Source organism: Anabrus simplex, chromosome 6 (genome assembly GCF_040414725.1).
Source record: "Anabrus simplex isolate iqAnaSimp1 chromosome 6, ASM4041472v1, whole genome shotgun sequence".
Classification (NCBI taxonomy): domain Eukaryota; kingdom Metazoa; phylum Arthropoda; class Insecta; order Orthoptera; family Tettigoniidae; genus Anabrus; species Anabrus simplex.
Genome location: NC_090270.1, coordinates 255,791,750 through 255,815,461, shown reverse-complemented (window position 1 = coordinate 255,815,461; position 23,712 = coordinate 255,791,750). Strand labels below are relative to the sequence as shown.

Sequence of the window (23,712 nt, the reverse complement as noted above, 5' to 3'; positions counted from 1 at the left end):
GAAAAACAAAAAGAGCTATTTGCAGACTATCTAGATCCTTTAAGAACAGAGTACTGATCATCCTGGAATGCTACAACATAGAAAAGGCACATACACTTGCATTAGTACAATGTGTCATGTGCAGTACTGTATTATGGCATGTGCAATTCGTATCAATATAGCTTGTATAATCACTTCCCTAACAGACTGCCTTGAACCATACACTGTATAATGCTACAGACAATGAGATCTCCCAGAAGTAGAAAGGGAAGAGAAAGATACATTAACAGGTAGTAAAGATAGCCTTGTGCTAATTGGTAAAGTGATTGTCTGGTTGTTTAAAGTTAAGAACTTCATATTTAGGTTCCGTATTGAAGCAGAATTCACATCAAAGAAAAGTACAATAAGTTCCACCTTTTCAATACATTATATTATGTGACAGTTTTACGTTACAGTTAAACCTTCACATTTTTATACACTCTGGACCGGTTTCGACAGTGTACCTGTCATCATCAGCCAAGAACAATTAATCGAGGACAATAAACCTTACAATACTTCAGGTATGATATAACAGTGAATATAAAATTATACATTATCTATCTACAAAAAGGTGTGAACATGTCCAGGTAAAAAATCACGATTTAAGAAAAATCATAGTCCTGTAGGGTGTACACTTATAAAATTTCTAATTAAAATAACGTGTTAAAAACCTGCTGTTATATTATAGCTATAGCAGAGATGTTTATAGGTGTAAATCTATGGAGTTTTGGCACTCAAGACATATAGCTATGTTTGACAAGTTAAAGTGTTCAAACATTTAGTTAAATGGTGTTCCACTTAGAATATGTGATACAGTTCAGCTGAGGTTATAGTAATATGTTTGTAGGCTTAGTTTGGTATTTTTAACACTCGGGACATATAGCCATGTGTGACAAGTTAAAAGTTGATAAAACATTTAGTTAATGGTGTTCCACTTAAAATATATGGTAAAGTTCAACTGAAGCTACAACTTGGACTTGAGGAGCAGATAATTATGTAAAATATCAATATAAGTAGAAATGAACAATTTGAATGGGTCACTGCTTGTTGATGTAGATGATCAGCGAGTCCTATTAAACAATTATACATGTCGACATGTGGTTGTATATCATCTTGCTGAGAAGTGACAAAGGTCCTGGCTAAAATGGTGCTTGTAGATCTTATGTTGTAGGTTGTGATTACATAAATTGACTAGAAGGGATCCTGATCCAAGTCGGAACCTATAAGAAATAAAACGCGATATAAAGTTACCGTATTTAAGAAACAAAAGGGAGTTAAATTTCGCGAAGTATTGGTGAATGAGAAACTCACCTCAGGTGCCAAGTTGATGGTAGACGGAACGTAGTGGAACTGACAGGCTGAGGAGAGACGAGGCCTAGAAGGGAGCAGGGAGGGGCGGAGTTACTGAGTTAGGGGAAGGAGGCAACGCGGTAGAGGCGGGACTGTGATCAGGAGGGCGCGTGCGATGGTAGGGGAAATATGTAAGCGTGTTGTGTATTGTTTTGAAGATGGATCGGTTTTTTGGTATTTTAAGAGTGTTCATTATTTTGATAAAAGTGTCAAAAAGTATTGTAGGTTTTTCGGAGAGATCGTTAAGGTTAAAATTTGGGTTATGGTATTGATCGAGTGAGATGTAGAATTGTTCTGTGAAATCGAGTATGGGGCCTTTGTTTATTATTTCAATGATGTCTATGTCGTTATTCATACCATAAAATTTATGTTTATAATCATGTATATGTTGGCCTATTGCGGAAAATTTTCTGTATTTTATCGCATTTACGTGTTCAGTATATCTAATTTTGAACGATCTACCGGTCTGTCCAAGGTAGGTGCTGAGACAGTCGTTACAGTGAAATCTGTAGACGCCTGATTTGTCAGAAGGGTTAGAGGTATTGATTGAGTTAGAATTGTATAGGATATCTAGATTTCTGTTATTAGTTTTGAAGGAGATGTTAATTTTCTGTTTCTTAAATATATTTGTAATTTTGTGAATATTACGGTTGTAGGTAAAGGTTGAAAAAGATTTCGATTTAGTAGCTTCTTTAATTAGGTTCGATTTTGGGCGATGTCTGAATTTACTGATTATATTTTCTATAAAATTCTTGTTGTATCCATTATGAGCTGCGATATTGCGTATGGTATTTAATTCTTTGTTGAGGTCTGATTTCGACATTGGGACATTAAATGCTCGATGTACTAAGCTATTATAAGTGGCCTTGATCTCACTATCACCAGACTTCTATCTTCCTTCAAATATAATGTCTACAGAAAACCTACACATACTGCCACTACAATACAAGAAGACTCTATTCACCCCCTAAGCCATAAACGGGCCACTTATAATAGCTTAGTACATCGAGCATTTAATGTCCCAATGTCGAAATCAGACCTCAACAAAGAATTAAATACCATACGCAATATCGCAGCTCATAATGGATACAACAAGAATTTTATAGAAAATATAATCAGTAAATTCAGACATCGCCCAAAATCGAACCTAATTAAAGAAGCTACTAAATCGAAATCTTTTTCAACCTTTACCTACAACCGTAATATTCACAAAATTACAAATATATTTAAGAAACAGAAAATTAACATCTCCTTCAAAACTAATAACAGAAATCTAGATATCCTATACAATTCTAACTCAATCAATACCTCTAACCCTTCTGACAAATCAGGCGTCTACAGATTTCACTGTAACGACTGTCTCAGCACCTACCTTGGACAGACCGGTAGATCGTTCAAAATTAGATATACTGAACACGTAAATGCGATAAAATACAGAAAATTTTCCGCAATAGGCCAACATATACATGATTATAAACATAAATTTTATGGTATGAATAACGACATAGACATCATTGAAATAATAAACAAAGGCCCCATACTCGATTTCACAGAACAATTCTACATCTCACTCGATCAATACCATAACCCAAATTTTAACCTTAACGATCTCTCCGAAAAACCTACAATACTTTTTGACACTTTTATCAAAATAATGAACACTCTTAAAATACCAAAAAACCGATCCATCTTCAAAACAATACACAACACGCTTACATATTTCCCCTACCATCGCACGCGCCCACCTGATCACAGTCCCGCCTCTACCGCGTTGCCTCCTTCCCCTAACTCAGTAACTCCGCCCCTCCCTGCTCCCTTCTAGGCCTCGTCTCTCCTCAGCCTGTCAGTTCCACTACGTTCCGTCTACCATCAACTTGGCACCTGAGGTGAGTTTCTCATTCACCAATACTTCGCGAAATTTAACTCCCTTTTGTTTCTTAAATACGGTAACTTTATATCGCGTTTTATTTCTTATAGGTTCCGACTTGGATCAGGATCCCTTCTAGTCAATTTATGTAATCACAACCTACAACATAAGATCTACAAGCACCATTTTAGCCAGGACCTTTGTCACTTCTCAGCAAGATGATATACAACCACATGTCGACATGTATAATTGTTTAATAGGACTCGCTGATCATCTACATCAACAAGCAGTGACCCATTCAAATTGTTCATTTCTACTTATATTGATATTTTACATAATTATCTGCTCCTCAAGTCCAAGTTGTAGCTTCAGTTGAACTTTACCATATATTTTAAGTGGAACACCATTAACTAAATGTTTTATCAACTTTTAACTTGTCACACATGGCTATATGTCCCGAGTGTTAAAAATACCAAACTAAGCCTACAAACATATTACTATAACCTCAGCTGAACTGTATCACATATTCTAAGTGGAACACCATTTAACTAAATGTTTGAACACTTTAACTTGTCAAACATAGCTATATGTCTTGAGTGCCAAAACTCCATAGATTTACACCTATAAACATCTCTGCTATAGCTATAATATAACAGCAGGTTTTTAACACGTTATTTTAATTAGAAATTTTATAAGTGTACACCCTACAGGACTATGATTTTTCTTAAATCGTGATTTTTTACCTGGACATGTTCACACCTTTTTGTAGATAGATAATGTATAATTTTATATTCACTGTTATATCATACCTGAAGTATTGTAAGGTTTATTGTCCTCGATTAATTGTTCTTGGCTGATGATGACAGGTACACTGTCGAAACCGGTCCCGAGTGTATAAAAATGTGAAGGTTTAACTGTAACGTAAAACTGTCACATAATATAATGTATTGAAAAGGTGGAACTTATTGTACTTTTCTTTGATGTGATTGTCTGGTTGGTTTACCTTAGTACCCTAAACATTTCCTGTATTAGAGATATTTCTTTTTATATATATATGATGCTGTCTACCATTTTAAAGCAAGGCCCTGGGGGGAGCAAGTAAGCCTGGCTCCCACCGGTGGGCAACATCACACCCCCACCCTCTCGTCACTGCAGGCGAGTCGGAGGCTAGTAAAGTGTGCATTGGTCAGCCCTTTGTCACCACTCTGGTGATGGTACATTATCTCAGTGCAGGCGTGCCTGATAACACAAGGGGAACCCAGATATTTCTGATTCCAGTGATTTTCAGGGAGTTTCTACTCTCGTAAAATACCTGGAAGGTCTGGTCTACCTACATTAGGCAAGCCAAATGAGCTTGAGTTCAGTGTGAGTTCAGTCCGAGAGTGATCGAGAACAAAGCGTGCTACAGTATTCCACTATACATGTACCAACTTCAAGCAACATCCACTGCAGACTGACCCACTTCCACTAATGTGTGGACAGCTGCAAGGGAAAAAGAGTGGGACTGGGTATGCTGAGAGGTATGTACTGGTTGCCATAGCTACTGACCACCATTCCTACGATGCTGCTGTCAATGTATTTTTTTTTGCTATTTGCTTCACGTCGCACCAACACAGACAGGTCTTGTGGCGACGATAGGATGGGAAAGGCCTAGGAATGGGAAGAAAGCGGGCATGGCCTTAATTAAGGTACAGCCCCAATATTTGACTGGTGTGAAAATAGTAAACCACAGAAAACCATCTTCAGGGCTGCCAACAGTGGGGTTCGAACCCACTATCTCCCGGATGCGAGCTCAGAGCGGCGCGCCCCTAACCGCATGGCCATCTCGCCTGGTGTCAGTGTATTAATGGTGCTATGATAATCACAGTCTAGCATCCCAAACCTTTCTGATCCTGACTCATCTTATTAATAAGAATGTGGCTGTCTGTTGATCTGTGTCTTCTTTTGTTGTGATTAACAGAGAACTGATATAGTATACACAACGAGGAGATAATATCCATCATTTCTGAAAGTTTTGTCTGCCCTCTTTAAACTGAATAAACAATAAACTGCCAATCAATTTTTCAATAAACATGGCAGTACTATAGCAGAGAGATCAATAATTTACATACACTTGGTTTTATCACAATCCGTGAAGTAGGGGTTGAGAAATAATACGTTTAACCTCAAAAATGCCACCTCTCAGTCCGACAGAACAAACAAGTTCAGCGATTTCCCTCATGGCTCACTGATACCACGCCCAGGTCCTCCCTTGGTTTCCCACTAACAATAGCAATTATACCAAAAATGGCTTTCACGGCCGCAGATCTTAAAATCTCGGGAACTGAACCAGCTTTTCGGTGGTTATACCATGTGCATTTGCAGAGTTTCACCCAGACATGCCATTTGGGTTCATCAGTTGGATTGACATACCCCTCCAAGATTGCTTAACAGTGGCAGAGCAACTGCATGGTCCCATCATGTTAGCAAATAGGGATTGCTAACCTGCTAAAGAAGAAGTGAATTCTCCATTCTCAAAAATATGTACTCCCCATGGAGATACAATATCAAAAATGGCTTTTGCGGCCACAAATCTGACCACATTAGACGTTGGAAACCATAAAGCTTGCGAACACTTGGATGCAAATTCACTGTGATCTTTTATAAAACCTCCTAAAACTTTGCTAACACTGTCTTCTTTCACTTCCTCAACCAGACCTGCTTTCATTGCATTTTTCACAAAGTCATATAGCTCTGGAAGATGTTCATGGATATGCTCTTTTTCCCTGATCAGGGCTGAGTAGCTCAGATGATTAAAGCGCTGGCTTTCTGACCCCAATTTGGCAGGTTCGATTCTGGCTCAGTCCGGTGGTATTTGAAGGAGTTTAAATACGTCAGCCTCGTGTCACTAGTTTACTGGCACGTAAAAGAACTCCTGCGGGACAACATTCCGGTATCTCGGCGTCTCCGGAAAACATAAAAGTGGTTAGTGGGACATAAAAACAATAACATTATTACTACTCAAACAGGCAATTTATTTACAATAGGCCTACCAATACCATCATATTTTACAGTGAAGACAGTATTATTTATCTTTTCTTTAATATTCATTCTCTTCCTCACGCCAGGATTATCCTATTTTTCTAGAGGTAGGTTGTCTTGCATGAATGCTATTTTTGTATCTATTACAAATTGCTCTCCATAATTTTTCAACACCTTTACGATCTGTAAAGTATCGCCGATTGTTATTTGCCACTTGGAATTATGTACATTTGATTCATTCTGATTCTGTGCACTGTATATCGCACGTTTCAACTTTACAAATATTACCGGTACACTATTGATACATTAGAATCTTTCTTGCAGCGTCAAATACATAGAACCCCTCACTGTTGTATTCTTCGGCCCTCGAAAAACCTGTTGTGACTTCAGTTTTCGGCATTTTTATACTTAAATGTTGGACATTTGCCGATAAATGTTTGTAAGTAACGAACTCTCATTGCGCACTGCTGTATCTACGACCAGTCTTGTATCTTATTACGACCACAACACTATTTGCTGTAATCGATAACAGATATTGATTTTTATCGACTGCCATAGAGATCACGGAACTGAATACACATACTTTTGATACACAGTACGTACCGCTTTGTGTACATTTGTGTGGGGAATATACAGTACTATCAAGCAAATGAGAAGGAAACTACGATAGTCAAGTTCTCAGAAGCATTTAAACATTTATTGGCGAGCTCTTCCGGTGCCATTTCGCATTTTTCGCACCAAATGGTGTATATTTCGGGATTATTTGCGCGATTCGTGCAATAAATCAAATTTCGCGATATTTTGCGAGTTCATTTTGCTAAAATACGGTATTTTTTGTACCTGGGAAGTCATATATAGACAAGAAAGAAGATATCAAAAAAACTTGTGCACATCGTTATTACAAAAAAATACGGCCCCTATGTATAAAATGTTTCAAGGTCACCACTCCCCACTTGTACACTGCTTTTACTCTCATGATACAACATTTTTATCTTGTTAATTAATGATTTTGGTACATTCCTTTTCCATAGGCATTCCCATACATGTTTTCTCTTAACACTATTACAAGATTTTTCCAAATCCAAAAATATGAAGACGATTTCCTTGTCTCTTTCCAGGTGTTTTTCCATTATCGTTCGCACTGTAAATATCAAGTCTATTGTTGAGCTATTCGGTCAAAAGCCATACTGTTCTTCCTCTGTGTTTCTATTACATAACTCAGTCTTTTGTCCATGACCTTCTCCATTATTTTTAGCCCATCTGATACAATTTTCACATTTCTTCCTATTTCCTTTTTTGAACAATGGTACAATGCTTCCTTGTTGCCAATCTTCAGGTATCCTTTCATCCTTCCATATGGTAATGAGGGCTCGGTATAGCCACTGTAATCCACTGCTTCCTGCCGCCTTAATCATATCAGCATTGAATTCGTCTTTTCCACTTGCTTTACTTTTGGTCATTGCTTTCACTGCCCTTTCAAGTTCCAACCATGATATCGGGTTCTCTTCTTTTTCTCCATCAATCATTTCCATTTACTTATTTCCTTCTTCCTCCGAGCAGTCATCCCCATTATAAACAATATGGAATGAAATTTAATGCGAAAAAGAGCGAGATAGTGATCACAACTAGGAAGAATGAGAGACCTATGAGAGGGATAATGCTTGGAAGAGAACAGCTTAGCAAGGTGGAGAGTTTCAAGTATCCGGAAAGTATCATACAGGAAAACGGAAGAAATGATAAGGAAATAATTGAGCGATGAAGACAAGCAGGAGTGATCCTGAAAAGTGTCAGAAGCTTGGTTTGAAGCAAGAATCTCCCTCAGATAAGCAAAAGAATTATATATACACACAGGACGTACTACCTATTCTGAAAATTTGGGTAATGAGGCTATTCCGATGTATGCAGCAGAAACTTGGGTAATGAGGCTATTCCGATGTGTAAGTATGTTCAGTCTTCAGCCCGAAGGCTGGTTGGATCCTCAACAGCTCCGCCATCAGCTGTTATAGATGGCCTAGGCATCACTGAAGAGGCGTACTAGGGAAATGAGGAGTGAGGTAGTTTCCCGTTGCTTTCCTACCAAGCCAGAAGTTGCTATTACATATCAGTCTGCCAAGCCCACTGAAATGCATGCATCAATTGACCCTATGAGCAACATTTTCACACCATTCATAGCAGGGACTGGCTGCATAAGGAATGGCATTACTAACATCGCTCATACCTCAGTCACTTTCATATTGTCAGAGCCAAGGATAAGACTATGACAGGTCAATGAAAGTAACAAAATTGCTCTAGCCTATACCAGAAGACAAAGTGCACTGTAAACACTAGGTCCTGCCAGTAAATGCAGCAGAAACTTGTGTAATGAGGCTATTCCGATGTATGCAGCAGAAACTTGGGTAATGAGGCAGAGTCCAGTGACTAGGATACAGGCAAACAAAATGCAATTCTGAGAAGCAGGATAGGAGTGACAACAATGGACAAGATGAGAAATGAGAAGATGAGAAATATAGTAAAAGAAGAGCCATTACAGAACAGGTTAGAGGCATCTAGACTTAGATGTTGTGGGTACATGAAGAGAATGACAGGAGGATGCATGAAATGGAGATAATAGGAAAACGACTAAGACCAAAAGACACGTGGATAAAAGGAGTAGAAGAGTGTGTACAGAGATGACGAGAGGACTGGGCAAGAGTAACGAGGGAGAAGTGTTGGGAAGACAAGAGGAGATTGAAAGATTTATGTTCCAAGCAGACCTGGCCAACAGCTGGAAACTGCATATTATGATGATTTTCAACATCAACATGGGGCCGATGACCTTCGATGTTAGGCCCCTTAAAGCAACAAGCATCATCATCATTTTCAACATCAATACTTTCATGCTTAAGTTCACTGGCAAAGCGCTTAGACACTACCGTTACTTCTGAATTTCTCACTAGAACCAACTGCAGTGGTATAGTCCCTCTTTGGCTTCTTTTTTCATGAACCTCGTCACTTTATAAATTATCTCCCTCGTTTGTGCATACAGCTCCTTGTACTTTTTTAGTTTTGAGTTCACAGGTGGCACCATCTTAAATATAACTGATATCACAGTCACTAAATCTATTTATCGAGCCTACACTAAATGGCTATTTTTGCAAGTTGCTCTACGTCTGAGCATGCGTGGAATAGCCAAGCGCCTCTGCTACAATCTATCCTACTTCGGTATGTCTTTGAATGATCACTCTGCTATCATCTGTCATCGTTCTCATCTCACAGGGGAACTCTATCCCAGAATGAGCCACTGCTTGAAGACAAGCAAACAACTTCACCATACCTGGTAACTGTAGCTTCGTTGAAGAGCCTTGTTTTCCAAGGAGATGAGGAAGTGAATTTAGTTTATCCTGCTTTCCTGATAATATTAATAAATGATTCACTTTTTCACATAGGTTATTAGTTTCATAAACTCAATACAGGTTTTCATCAGGCCACGCATGACATGGAGTACAAATGCTTTTCGCAGCTGCACCTAACCTGGTAACAAGCAGAGGCAAGATCTATGCTATCTTTTGCCCACATTTATGTCCAACAGCTCAATCTGCAAATGTAATAGAATAAAATAAATCAAACTATTAGGCCTACTTCATTTCATAACTGTTTGTTAATAATTTTGATATCAGTCATAAACAACAATTAGTTTCTTAATAATTTGCTTGCATATAACTTGCACTTTTTTGACAAAAAATAAGTGTGAACATTTTCTGTGCATGATATGTAAGGGGATCTGAGTGCAAAAGAAAGTATTCCCAAAAAAAATGTAAAATTTGCATTAGGCTATTGAAACAAGACAACAGGCATACTTTCATTGTCACTGCCTTCAGTCTCAAAGCTATTCTCGCGTGCATCATTCTGGTCACCATCACATACTGCATCATCCTGACTTCCGTCCAAAGCATTTGCGATGCCCCTCTTCAAGAAATTCTTCACAATAACATCTGTCAACACCATAACCCATGCCTGCATAACCCAATCACACACAAGTTCAACTGATGGCCTCTACTTTGCCTGCTGGCATCAGCTCATGCTCCCCTCCTGCCATCCATTCGGCGTACAATTTACGTATGTTGTCCTTGAAAGGCTTGTTGATGGAAACATCTAAGGGCTGTAGACAATGTGTGAATCCACCAGGAATTACGAGATCAGTTTTCATGTCCTGAAGACATTTCTTCGTGTCTTCCAGCAAGATTCCGCAGAAACTGTCCCACACTAACACTGCTGAGGGTCGAAGCAGTGCCCCTGGCCATGCTCCCCACACCGTACGGACCCAGTTCTGGACAAGAGCTGTATCCATCCATCCTTTCTCTTGAACCCGTACATGAATGCCTTTAGGAAACTTCGCTTTAGGCACCTGTTTTCTTTTGAATATAATATAATGTACGTTGCCAATTTTCTTCCATCTGCAGTTATTAGTAGCATGACAGTGCAACGCCTTCACACCCAATTGTATGTACAAGCACGCTAGATTCTCCCTTCTTGTTGATGGTGGTGTTACATGGCAAGTCGAAGTTTATTACAAGTGATGAAAATCATTTTTCGTCAGTATTGAAAGTTTCATAAACTGTATATAGGATAATATCTTTTGTTTATTTCCACCTATTCAATACATTACAAGAAGTTGGCATTTACTTTAAAACATTATTCAGATGAGACATGTTTCGCCTCTCACTGTGAGGCATCTTCAGTCATTATCAAAAACCTTATTATTTTACCAGGCATCTGGTTAAAGATATTCAAAAATGTGTTTGATGATTATAAGAGAGGTAAGATTTACGTTAGTTATAAACATGTTCATGAAGTAACTAAAAATCAAATAAATTGATAAAAACATATGTAGTTCTTTGTTGAATAGGACTTGTTTGATTCTACTATAGTAAGAGAAGGTGGCTTGAAGCCGTAGTCGTTAATAGATGTCTAATAGATAGTGGAAGGCATAAAACGATCGTTAATAGATGTCTAATAGATAGTGGAAGGCATAAAACGACTACGGCTTCAAGCCACCTTCTCTTACTATAGTAGAATCAAACAAGTCCTATTCAACAAAGAACTACATATGTTTTTATCAATATATTTGATTTTTAGTTACTTCATGAACATGTTTATAACTAACGTAAATCTTACCTCTCTTATAATCATCAAACACATTTTTGAATATCTTTAACCAGATGCCTGGTAAAATAATAAGGTTTTTGATAATGACTGAAGGTGCCTCACAGTGAGAGGCGAAACATGTCTCATCTGAATAATGTTTTAAAGTAAATGCCAACTTCTTGTAATGTATTGAATAGGTGGAAATAAACAAAAGATATTATCCTATATACAGTTTAAGTCGAAGTTTATCGGGATTTGATCCACATTGTCAATTTGAGATAAGAGGTAATTGTTTTTCTTCTGCATTGCTATCACATGGCGATGAAAATCTATGATTTTGTCACTGAAATCACTTGGCATTCTCTGGCAGAGAGATGTTCACCTTCGCAGACAATCCCTTTCGTGTCATGAATGTACGGATCCAACCACAGCTCATTTCAGATCTGAACAGTTGATTCCTCCTTTAAACGCTAGTTCGCGTGCTTTCAAATGTAGCATCTTGTGCGAGATACTAAAGCCATCATTTTGTAACTCTGTAACGTAATGAAGCAACTCGTCCTTCAGCTCAGGAAACTTACCAGTTTTCGGCCCTCTGAATACCTTATAGTTTGGTTTGTGGTTTCTAGCACAGCTTTCTGTTTACGCCAGTTGCGAACATTAAACTCGGTCACATTGAATTCTCGACCGGCAGCTATGTTACTATGTTCTTCAGCATATTTTACCACGTTGAGTTTAATCCCAGCCATATAACTCCCACATTTCTCCATAACTTAAAGATCGACCTACACAAAAGAACTTAACTGAGAAACAACAATCAAATGGCCTATGTGCTCCGGAGAGGCCTGGTGAGGGTCTTTTTCTCGTAGACGGCCTATTAAGTGACCTGCATGTCTGTGAAGATGAGGAACCTACCTAGAATGATTTCTAATGCTGAATACGTCACACTCACCCAGTCCCCGAGCCACTGGAATTAACCAATTAAGGTTAAAATCCCCGACCCGGCCGGGAATCGAACCTGGGACCCTCTGGACCACAGGCCAGCATGCTAACCATTTAGCCATGGAGCCGGACAGAAACAACAATAAAACTTGAAGACAGAATACTGGTACTTGTCGACAGATGGACGATACCTAATACCGTGATCACTTGACTGCTTGGACAGGGAAACACTCCCAGTTTACATGATCAGCTCTGCTGGACAGGTAGTGATAAGCACATTGACAAAGAATGAAGAATGAGAGGGATGGCCGAGTGTGACTGACTGGCTAGGAATGCGGCCATGGGGCGGGGATTTGCGAGTTACGTATTTTTGTTACAACAGCTAGCCTCAAGCATTCTGCAGGTAGAAAGAAATGCAGCTTCTTCTTGTACTGCCACGTACAAAAGTACTGTAACAGCAATTGGTACAGCCCTAATATTTAATGTAGGCATGTCCACAGAATACCCAAACATTATTTCGTGTATGTGCCGTATAACTTTATGATGGCAAAAATTAATGAGAGTTATGTGCGGGGATTTTTTCCCTGCAATTCCAAATGTTAAAAATGGGGTGCGAGATATACACGGTGGCGAGTCATATGCGATCAAATACGGTACTTATAAGAAGTTGAAAGTTGACAACACAGAGGGCCTGACACTTGCCACATGCTTCTGTTAAATGCCGAGGTGGAGTTGCCAGCAAAGCTCCCCTTCAACAACTGATACAGACTGACATTTAAATGAGTGACAAAAAACAAATATTTAAAGACAGCCTAACAAGACAACCTGAAAGTTGAGGTTAATTTAGTAAAGAATTTGTGTGTCACACTGGGTCGTTATTCCCTTTTTGAGAATATCGCAGTAAAGAAAAATGTTCAAAATTTGCATTCCCAGCTGAATAATTCCGGACAAGCGTAACAGTCTATACTGAAGATGCATGTAACAGGGAGATAAATACCAAGCATTAGTTTACTGTAAACAGAAAACATCATCTAATTTAAATCTTAATATTGTTTTCTTAACGTTCTTAACTATACTAGCCTATGTCATCATTTCATCCTCTATTCAAACAGCCTCACTGTTCATACGATGAATACTGAAGTGTTGTTCAATGAACTCAACAACACACTCATCAACAAAACAACATTTCCAAATATTATTACTTTTCAACTACACTAGGAAATAACTCTGTAAACTTCAGTATTGTCCTCCACATTGAATATACAATTTAGAAAACTGAATCTTATAAATCGAATTGCATGTAGAAGAGAGATGTGTTCAGTGCCAGTGATAAGGAAAAACCCATGCCCTAATAAGTACATTCACGTTTGTATATCACAAGATGAGTGATATTTTCTTAAGTATCTAGCTAAACAAACACTGTCACTGACCGACATTAGTTCAAAGTAGCATCACTCCCAGAATTCAATACAGGTACTTACAGTGACCCCCAAGAGTTACTGTCATGCCATCAACATAGCAATTAAAACATAGAGGACTTCTCCTATTTGTGAAATTTACAACCTGGCTTTTCATCCCATTTTCCATCACCAAATCTGGCTGATTGACAATGTTCTAATGGTGCCTGTAACATTATCCTCAAAAACAAAATCTGAATTCAGAAGAAAACAACCAAGCTCTATATGAGAAAGATATACAGTCGAACCTCTCTTCCACGGGACACTGTCAGTTCCGTAGAAAAATGTCCGTTACAAGAGGCGTCTGCTAAAACAAGGTCATCAAAATTAACTGAACACTTTAACAGCAAAGACATTCACTTCAAATATAAAGCATACATCTTTATTCTGATTCTATATAACTTCTAACTAAATATCTGCTGGGAGATATTACAAGTGATCTTACAGCTCTTATATTCATTACAGCTTCGGGAAGGAATTATTCAGCTGGGAATGCAAATTTCGAACATTTTTCTTTACTGCGATATTCTCAAAATGGGTATAATGACCCAGTGTGACACGCAAATCCTTTACTGAATTAACCTCAACTTTCAAGTTATTTGCTATTTCTCATGCTTTTTCTTGTAATATTGGCCCACTCGCTCAGTTTCCTTGCTTGAACAAATTTGACCCACTCATATAACGCTATGTTCACTTCTGCAACAACTGACTCCCACTTTATCTTCATTCCTCGATTCCTATTTTCCTCCCACTCACTTAAATGGTAATCTTTATTCTTCACAATTGTGTTTTCCTGCAGTTTAATTTTCTGGAAGCTTTTCTTACTTCTAGTCCTTTTGCACTGCATTTTTTCTTGATCGAGATCTAAACACGCTCGTACATACTACTCATGTTTAGTGGGTGACTGAAATGCTATGGTAATTCTGCCTCCAATAATCAGTACAGTGTTCTCCATAGGATCTTTCTAATGGGCCACTTTCACTAACCGCCGTTAGTCTAGAGTAGGGTTTTGCTAAGGTGCTGCTCCCAGGCTTTATTTAAGTGCACCTGCTGGCAAGCATTTCAGAAATAAGTAGAAGAGAAAGAGTTTGTAGGTGTGGGTGGAACTTGTGAATGCTATACGAATTTGTTACGAATGAAGAAATCACATTGGAAGAAACAGTTGAGGAACTAGCAAGCTATTTCACAGTAGAATCTATAACCTAGATACGTGCTAGTTACATAATATTTCAAGTTGCTTTACGTCCCACCAACACAGATAGGTCTTATGGCGATGAAGGGATAGGAAAGGCTAGGAGTAGAAAGGAAGTGGCCGTGGCCTTAATTAAGGTACAGCTCCAACATTTACCTGGCGTGAAAATTGGAAACCACGGAAAACCATCTTCAGGGCTGTAGACAGTGGGGTTCGAATCCACTATCTCCCGAACGCAAGCTCACAGCAGCGTGCTCCTGACCGCATGGCCGACTTGCTCAGTTTACATAACATATTTGAGTCAATGTAGGCCTATGTTCCAAATTAAAACACAAATACTGTAAAACTGTTTATTTAAATAAAAAATCTTCATTATTGCCCACATAAATGCACGAGTTACATCGGAGTTTAAATATTAAGCTTATCACCTTGTGTCGTGCATGAGCAGTGTCTGGATTAGCATGGAATCGCATGCGAGCATTTCATTCCAAGGGATGTAACAAACACGTCTGGTTCTCCACAGCAACCAACTGATTATGAAATGCTAGTTGCTTTACGTCGCACCGACACAGATAGGTCTTATGGCGACGATGGGACAGGAAAGGGCTAGGAGTGGGAAGGAAGCGGCCGCGGCCTTAATTAATGTACAGCCCCAGTATTCGTCTGGTGTGAAAATGGGAAACCACGGAAAACCATCTTCAGGGCTGCCGATAGTGGGGTTCGAACCTACTAACTCCTACTGGCCGCACTTAAGCGACTGCAGCTATCGAGCTCGGTGATTATGAAATGAGCAGTAGAACATTAGAAGTTCAAAACACTCTGTTATGTATTCTTTGTGATAACACTAAAATCATTTTTGCAGTTAATGTTTACATGTCTTAATATTACTGTTAATGGCCTAAGGGGAATAAGTTGAAATGTTATCATTTATGATTCTTACATAGTATTCCCCATCCGGCTACTCATTCCCGCCACCCAGCTGACGAAAATTTTTGGGGAGAACACTGCAGTACATGAAAGTCTCTTCCTTGTCAAGTTTAACTGAACTATCTGATCTCGACCTTATCAGCAACAATGTGAGTTATGAATGGAATGATGCAAGATATGCTGGAAAATCCCTTGGTAACATGGGAGTAAACAATCAGTGGCAGCATTCCCGGGCAACTAGAATTCTCAGAATGTACACTTATTAGAACACGAGACGACCCTAAAGAAAGGTTTAGAAAGATCCCTTTACAGAACAATTAAATTTCATGACTACTTCAGCATTCCTATCTATGTATGTTTCTGTTTTCCTTGGACACGGAACAGTACAAACCTTCAAAAGAAATTCCTGTAGGTCTGCAGAATGATTTTAATAGAAAGAATGGCAAAGCGATGTGTAAAGAAAGTGTCTTGGAACGTGTAAAGTGATTTAGGTGATACAGATGTTGATTCCCATAGGGAACCTGAAATATTTGTCCTGAATGAATAAATTTATAATATATAAATTTATAATATAATAATAAACGGTCCGTTACTGGACATTATAAATTTGAGTTAGCTGGAAAATTTACTCATTTGGGAAAAATATTTCAGGTTCCCTATGGGAATCAACATCTATATCATCTGATCGCCAGGCAGGCATCAATTTTTAGTAATGAGACAAAGTCTCTCAGTGAATTGGCACTGCCACTGGCTCCAAGTAGCCTACGCAGTGGCCTCCACAGTACGCATCAGCCATGAGTTTTGGTAGGTGTGCTATTTACCAACTGATGAGCCCAACTTAGCACACTGGGGCAAAATGCTGGCAACCGGGAAAGAGTCTAATAACAGACCATTTATACTGGTAGGGCCTATTACGTGTAAAGTATCCGCTTAAAACAAGATGAGACTAAAGGCAATGTCTGCTATCCAGAATTCGAGGTGTCCGCTTAAATAAAGCTTATTTAACAAGTGTCTTACGTAACATAAAATTGGTTCCATGGAAAAATGCCCCAATAGAGGTGTCTGCTGAATAAAGGTGTCCGTTACGGCAGGTTTGATTGTACAATCATGAAGAGCTTAGCTCAAACACTAAGTATTTCAAGACTATATGCCTTTCTTTACAGTAAACTCTTTGGATGGCTGGCCTATACATTCATGTGATAAAATAAATGGTTATCTCCAAGAAAATCTGATACTTAGTAAACCTCATGTTGAATTATTGGAGAAATATAAGAATGTGGTATGAAATATATCAGGAATATCCTACAATGAATTTGTTCGTTAACAAGTGGTATTAACTAATTGAGTATTAACCAAATTCAACCAAGACTTCATCTTACATAAACTCAGAAAAGAAGTATAGGCCTAGTACTCATATGCAACATAACCAAACATTTACAGAACATTCTTATAAAATGTCATAATGATTGCCATAAGAACTTAATTTAAGGCATTAAATACACAGAAATGTTTAATAAAATACTCCCGAAAGCAAAAATCACAACACTGAAAACCCATGACGTTTATAAACATATTAAGCCTCCACACAAACCAATACACACTGTACTTACTTCAATATAATGGAAAATATCCTTGAATATCTTTTCTTCTGATATTCGAAAATGAGGATCAAAATCATTGGGGTGAGAGCAGGTGTGTATAATTCCATTCATATCCAAATAAAGGTTATCAAACTCTGGGATCTGCAAAAGTGAAACAACCAAATTATGACACTTTGCGGCAAAATCAGCTTCTCTCCATATGAGTTAATAAACGCAAGGCAATGGCATATAACGTAAAATGTATAAACATTACAAGCTGATTTCAAGATAATGTATTAATGTAATGCCAAAGTAAACTATCATAACTAACGAGGTTCGGTACTTAAATCTTAAAATGTCATCTTACCTGATATTCCCTCACAACTTCACTAAGACAGGGATATCTTTCACTAATCCATCTGAAAAACTTCGGAACTCCCATCGTAAAAACAAATTATAATTACGATAAAAACGGTCGTAGTATAAATACGAAAAAATAGGAGTCGAATGAATTAACCACTAGAGACCAAAATATAGCTGTATACCAACATGATCACACAACTTTTCCCTAAAAATGTGTCTTGATCATATTTTAAACGAAAAATTTGAAAAATTAAGCCAAAAACAAAACGACATAGCGTTTTTCAGACGTTTTCTGACAACAAAGAGTACAATTTTACAATTATTAAGAATCATCCTTAACCTCAGGAAACAAGTAGGGTAAAATTTGTGAAATTGTTCTTGCAGAATATCAACATGCGGAAAATATAACATGACAGGACTCCCAAAGAGAATGTGAATTAGCAGTTGGAACAGTATTCAAGATTGCACAACATGACTTAACTTAAAGTGCTGAGAATTTCGAAAGTCGACTGCCATGGACAAAGATTACTTGTTATCGCTCTTCTTCTTCTTGAGTGATGGGGTTGGACTCTATTAATTATCGTCCAGTCACCAGAACAAAAATAAATACACTCATTCATCTTACAACGATGAAGATTGGAGTAAAAGGCACTGGAGAATAGTGGATAATAATAATAAAAAGCAAATAAGACTGAGTATGGAAGTAGCACCCGTAACACACGTTTTATATATATATAATTCACCAATTATGTGGGGAAGATTACACTCAACAGAACACAGAATTACGAAACACCTTTCACAATGAAAGTACTTGGCCACAATTAGGCTATATATATTATTATAACACTATGTGAGCGTCATCAAGAAACTTGCTTTCTATAGGGAAACTGAAGTAATAGATGGTATTAGTGATCATGAAGCTGTTTTTGTCGTAGTTAAAAATAAATGTGATAGAAAGGAAGGTCATAAAAGTAGGACTGTTAGGCAGTACCATGTGGCTGATAAAGCAGGCATGAGGCAGTTTCTAAAAAGTAACTATGATCGGTGGAAAACGGTAAATAAAAATGTAAACAGACTCTGGGAAGGGTTTAAAGAAATTGTTGAGGAATGCGAAAACAGGTTTGTACCATTAAGGGTGATAAGGAATGGTAAAGACCCACCTTATTATAATAGAGAAATAAAGAATCTAAGAAGGAGGTGCAGACTGGAAAGAAATAGAGTTAGAAATGGCTGTGGAAGTAAGGAGAAATTGAAGGAACTTACTAGAAAATTGAATCTAGCAAAGAAGGCGGCTAAGGATAACATGATGGCAAGCATAATTGGCAGTCATACGAATTTTAGTGAAAAATGGAAGGGTATGTATAGGTATTTTAAGGCAGAAACAGGTTCCAAGAAGGACATTCCAGCAATAATTAATGAACAAGGGGAGTGTGTATGTGAGGATCTTCAAAAGGCAGAAGTATTCAGTCAGCAGTATGTACCGGTAAAGATTGTTGGTTACAAGGATAATGTCGAGATAGAGGAGGAGACTAAGGCCAAAGAAGTAATAAAATTTACATATGATAACAATGACAATTACAATAAGATACAAAGTTTGAAAACTAGAAAAGCGGCTAGAAATGATCAGATTTTTGGGGATATACTAAAGACAATGGGTTGGGATATAGTACCATATCTGAAGTACTTATTTGATTATTGTTTGGTCGGAGAAGCTATACCAGATGAATGGAGAGTTGCTATAGTAGCCCCTGTGTATAAAGGAAAGGGTGATAGACATAAAGCTGAAAATTACAGGCCAGTAAGTTTGACATGCATTGTATGTAAGCTTTGGGAAGGCATTCTTTCTGATTATATTAGACATGTTTGTGAAATTAATAACTGGTTCGATAGAAGGCAATTCGGTTTTAGGAAAGGTTATTCCACTGAAGCTCAACTTGTAGGATTCCAGCAAGATATAGCAGATATCTTGGATTCTGGAGGTCAAATGGACTGTATCGCGATTGACCTGTCTAAAGCATTTGATAGGGTGGATCATGGGAGACTACTGGCAAAAATGGGTGCAATTGAACTAGACAAAAGAGTGACTGAATGGGTTGCTATATTTCTAGAAAATAGATCTCAGAGAATTAGAGTAGGCAAAGCTTTATCTGACCCTGTAATAATTAAGAGGGGAATTCCTCAAGGCAGTATTATCGGACCTTTATGTTTTCTTATATATATAAATGATATGAGTAAAGGAGTGGAATCGGAGGTAAGGCTTTTTGCGGATGATGTTATTCTCTATAGAGTGATAAATAAGTTACAAGATTGTGAGCAACTTCAACGTGACCTCGAAAATGTGGTGAGATGGACAGCAGGCAATGGTATGTTGATAAACGGGGTTAAAAGTCAGGTTGTGAGTTTCACAAATAGGAAAACCCCTCTCAGTTTTAATTACTGCGTTGATGGGGTGAAAGTTCCTTTTGGGGATCATTGTAAGTATCTAGGTGTTAATATAAGGAAAGATCTTCATTGGGGTAATCACATAAATGGGATTGTAAATAAAGGGTACAGATCTCTGCACATGGTTATGAGGGTGTTTAGGGGTTGTAGTAAGGATGTAAAGGAGAGGGCATATAAGTCTCTGGTAAGACCCCAACTAGAGTATGGTTCCAGTGTATGGGACCCTCACCAGGATTACCTGATTCAAGAACTGGAAAAAATCCAAAGAAAAGCAGCTCGATTTGTTCTGGGTGATTTCCGACAAAAGAGTAGCGTTACAAAAATGTTGCACTGTTTGAGTTGGGAAGAATTGAGAGAAAGAAGAAGAGCTGCTCGACTAAGTGGTATGTTCCGCGCTGTCAGCGGAGAGATGGCGTGGAATGACATTAGTAGACGAATAAGTTTGAATGGCGTTTATAAAAGTAGGAAAGATCACAATATGAAGATAAAGTTGGAATTCAAGAGGACAAACTGGGACAAATATTAATTTATAGGAAGGGGAGTTAGGGATTGGAATAACTTACCAAGGGAGATGTTCAATAAATTTCCAATTTCTTTGAAATCATTTAGGAAAAGGCTAGGAAAGCAACAGATAGGGAATCTGCCACCTGGGCGACTGCCCTAAATGCAGATCAGGATTGATTGATTGATTGATTGATTGATTGATTGATTGATTGATTGATTGATTGATTGATTGATTGATTGATTGATTGATTGATTGATTGATTGATTGATTGATTGATTGATTGATTGATTGATTGATTGATTGATTGATTGATTGATTGATTGATTGATTGATTGATTGATTGATTGATTGATTGATTGATTGATTGATTAAACCGTCAATGAGAGTAGGAGAAAGTGTTGATAATAGGCAAGATTAGGCAGGAGTATAGCCATCTTCACTAAACGAGATAAGAAAGTGCGTCTAGGTACCGGTACGTCGAAAGCCAGATATTGAAAGATGGTGCGATTGCTATCACCATTATTCAAACCACACACACACAGGGAGCTTGTGGAACAAGATGAAAACGGGTTTTATATTGAGGGGTTAACGCATGGTTGAAAAGTAAGCGGATGATATTGGTGATGTGCCGTCGTGTATAAGCTCCGTAAAAGTACGGTACCAAGGTTTAAGAGGGATAATGGGTTGGAGCTGATAATAAAAATGGCATTTTTTACGACCAGGAATAATCCAATCATGCGCCAATTTCTGATAGGCTTTAAAATGAGTCTCAGAGAGAAGGTCTAAGGGGGTAACGCAATTGAGATGGGTAAAGAAGATGGATTACATGTGTCACGACGAACAGAAATGCATAGTGTGACGACTTCTGCCGTTGCCTACGAGATATACAATGCATTCCGCCCGAGCAACATGGCGGTAAACAGTGATTTAGATTTTTCTCCGAGTGGTGATATGTCTGGTAATAATATGTGTATGAAGTGCAATGGATCTATTCTCGGAAGTAATGCTAGTCTTAATAGTCTTAATGTTTCTTATGAGTGCGTATTTAAGAATACGCTTGGTAACGAAGTGTCGAATCCGGTAGACGATCTCGTTTCCGATAACCTCACTTTGGACTCCTCGCATTTGAGGTTTAGAATAAGAGATCTGGAACTTGAACTCTCATCCACAGATGAAATAATTAAAATGTTATCAACGGATCTAGAAAATGCTCTGCTGGAATTGAAGAACTTTAAACAAAATAATGTTGAAATGCCGAGACAATACGACAATGATTTTAAAGAGGTTAAGTCGAAGAATGTTAGGCCTAAGCGGAAACATGTTGCATTTAAAGATTCTGTAAATAGTAATATAGTGACACAAAACAGTTTTCAAGCGTTAGAATGTAATGATCATGAGGCAATCATAGAACACGACTCAGCTGCAGTGTCTAAAAGACAAAAAAAAATCCCGTCGGCGACCGGTACGAAAACAAGCTCGTACAGTAGTAGAGGGGGACTCGATGATAAGAAATGTTGGACCCGAAGTGGAAGAGGGAATTGCGTACTGCTATCCAGGCATACGAGTGAGTCAACTTGCTGAACATGTAAACAGTGACAGTATTAAGGAAAATCATGAAGGCCTGATAGTTCATATTGGCACAAATGACCTTCATAATTTCTCAACACCTAGTGACATAATGGCCGAAACTGATAGGCTTATTACTGCGATAAAAAGGATGTTTCCAGCGGCAAAGATTTGTCTCAGTGGCGTTTTATATCGGCATGATGTTGATTATCGCTATATAGATGCTGTAAACTCTACTCTTCACTGGTTACGCCGAAATGGAGATGTCCCTTTTGTCGATGGTAATAGTTGGCTTAGAGGTAGTGATTTTAGAAAAGATGGGATACACCTTAACAGAAAAGGAACCTCTAAAGTTGGTAAACTTCTCAATAGAATATCTAGTAGAATGCTCTCGGGAAACTAATTAAGAAAATGAGGGGGGGTGCTAACCCTAATGGCAAAAAAGTGATACAGAAAATGATTTAGAAAGTATAACTTATATCAGGAATACAATACAAAATGTAGATAGGGAATCATTTCACAGAGATCAGATACACTATACTAAGAAAGCACCAAGGTTAGTTGAACACATTAGAGGATACTATCAAAATGTAAATGGACTTCGAAGCAAACGAACTGAACATAAAATTTCTTCATGTTTAGATGACTATGGCTTCATGGTATTAACCGAAACAAATATAAATGATGAAATTAATGATGTGGAACTCGGATTCGAAACGTATTCAATTTTCAAACGTGATAGGTCTTCTTCAACGAGTACGAAGGCATCCTACGGGGGGCAATGATCTGTATTAACAAGAGGTTTAAACGTACTCTGATACCGTGCATTAACACAGTTGAACAGTTGTTTGTGTCCCTGACATTTAACACCACAAAATTAATCCTTGGTGCTGTATACATTCCACCCAAGTCTCCTGTCCAAAAGTATTTCGAACACTGCAGTGCTGTAGAAAAAAAAATATGTCAAATCTTGTCAACCATTTATTGCTCATTGTTGGTGACTACAATCTACCACATCTTAATTGGATAGTAAATGAAGGAACACCTTCTGGCCTTATGTCAGTAGGTAACCACACTATGCAGTCCAGTTTAGATATAGACACTTTTTCTTATCTCTGTTGAAATCAGTTTAATGCTATCCGAAATTTTCTGAATCACTTTCTTGATTTGGTTTTCAGTAACTCCAGTTCCATTGAAGTAAAATCTAGTAATGAAAGCATTGTCCCCCTCAATAGACACCACCCAGCATTAGAGATTTCTTTACCAATAAATGAGCTATAGAATTCCTTGCCTGCTGATGGTTTTTATTTTGACTTTTTAAATGGTGACTATAATGGACTAAATTATTATCTGTCATAGTT

General features: G+C 38.0%; 1 protein-coding gene across 1 annotated transcript in view; it reads right to left on the bottom strand.

Moving 5' to 3' along the window:
• The window catches only part of pcm (pacman), a 668,873-nt gene extending 650,917 nt beyond the window's left edge, over positions 1-17,956 (bottom strand). The window contains exons 1-2 of the mRNA XM_067150369.2: positions 17,843-17,956; positions 17,506-17,637 (exon numbers count right to left, since the gene is read on the bottom strand). Of these exons, the coding sequence (XP_067006470.2) occupies positions 17,506-17,637; positions 17,843-17,917 (207 nt within the window). The 5' untranslated portion in view covers positions 17,918-17,956. The remainder of the gene's footprint in view (positions 1-17,505; positions 17,638-17,842) is intronic.
• Between the last annotated feature and the right edge of the window lie 5,756 nt (positions 17,957-23,712).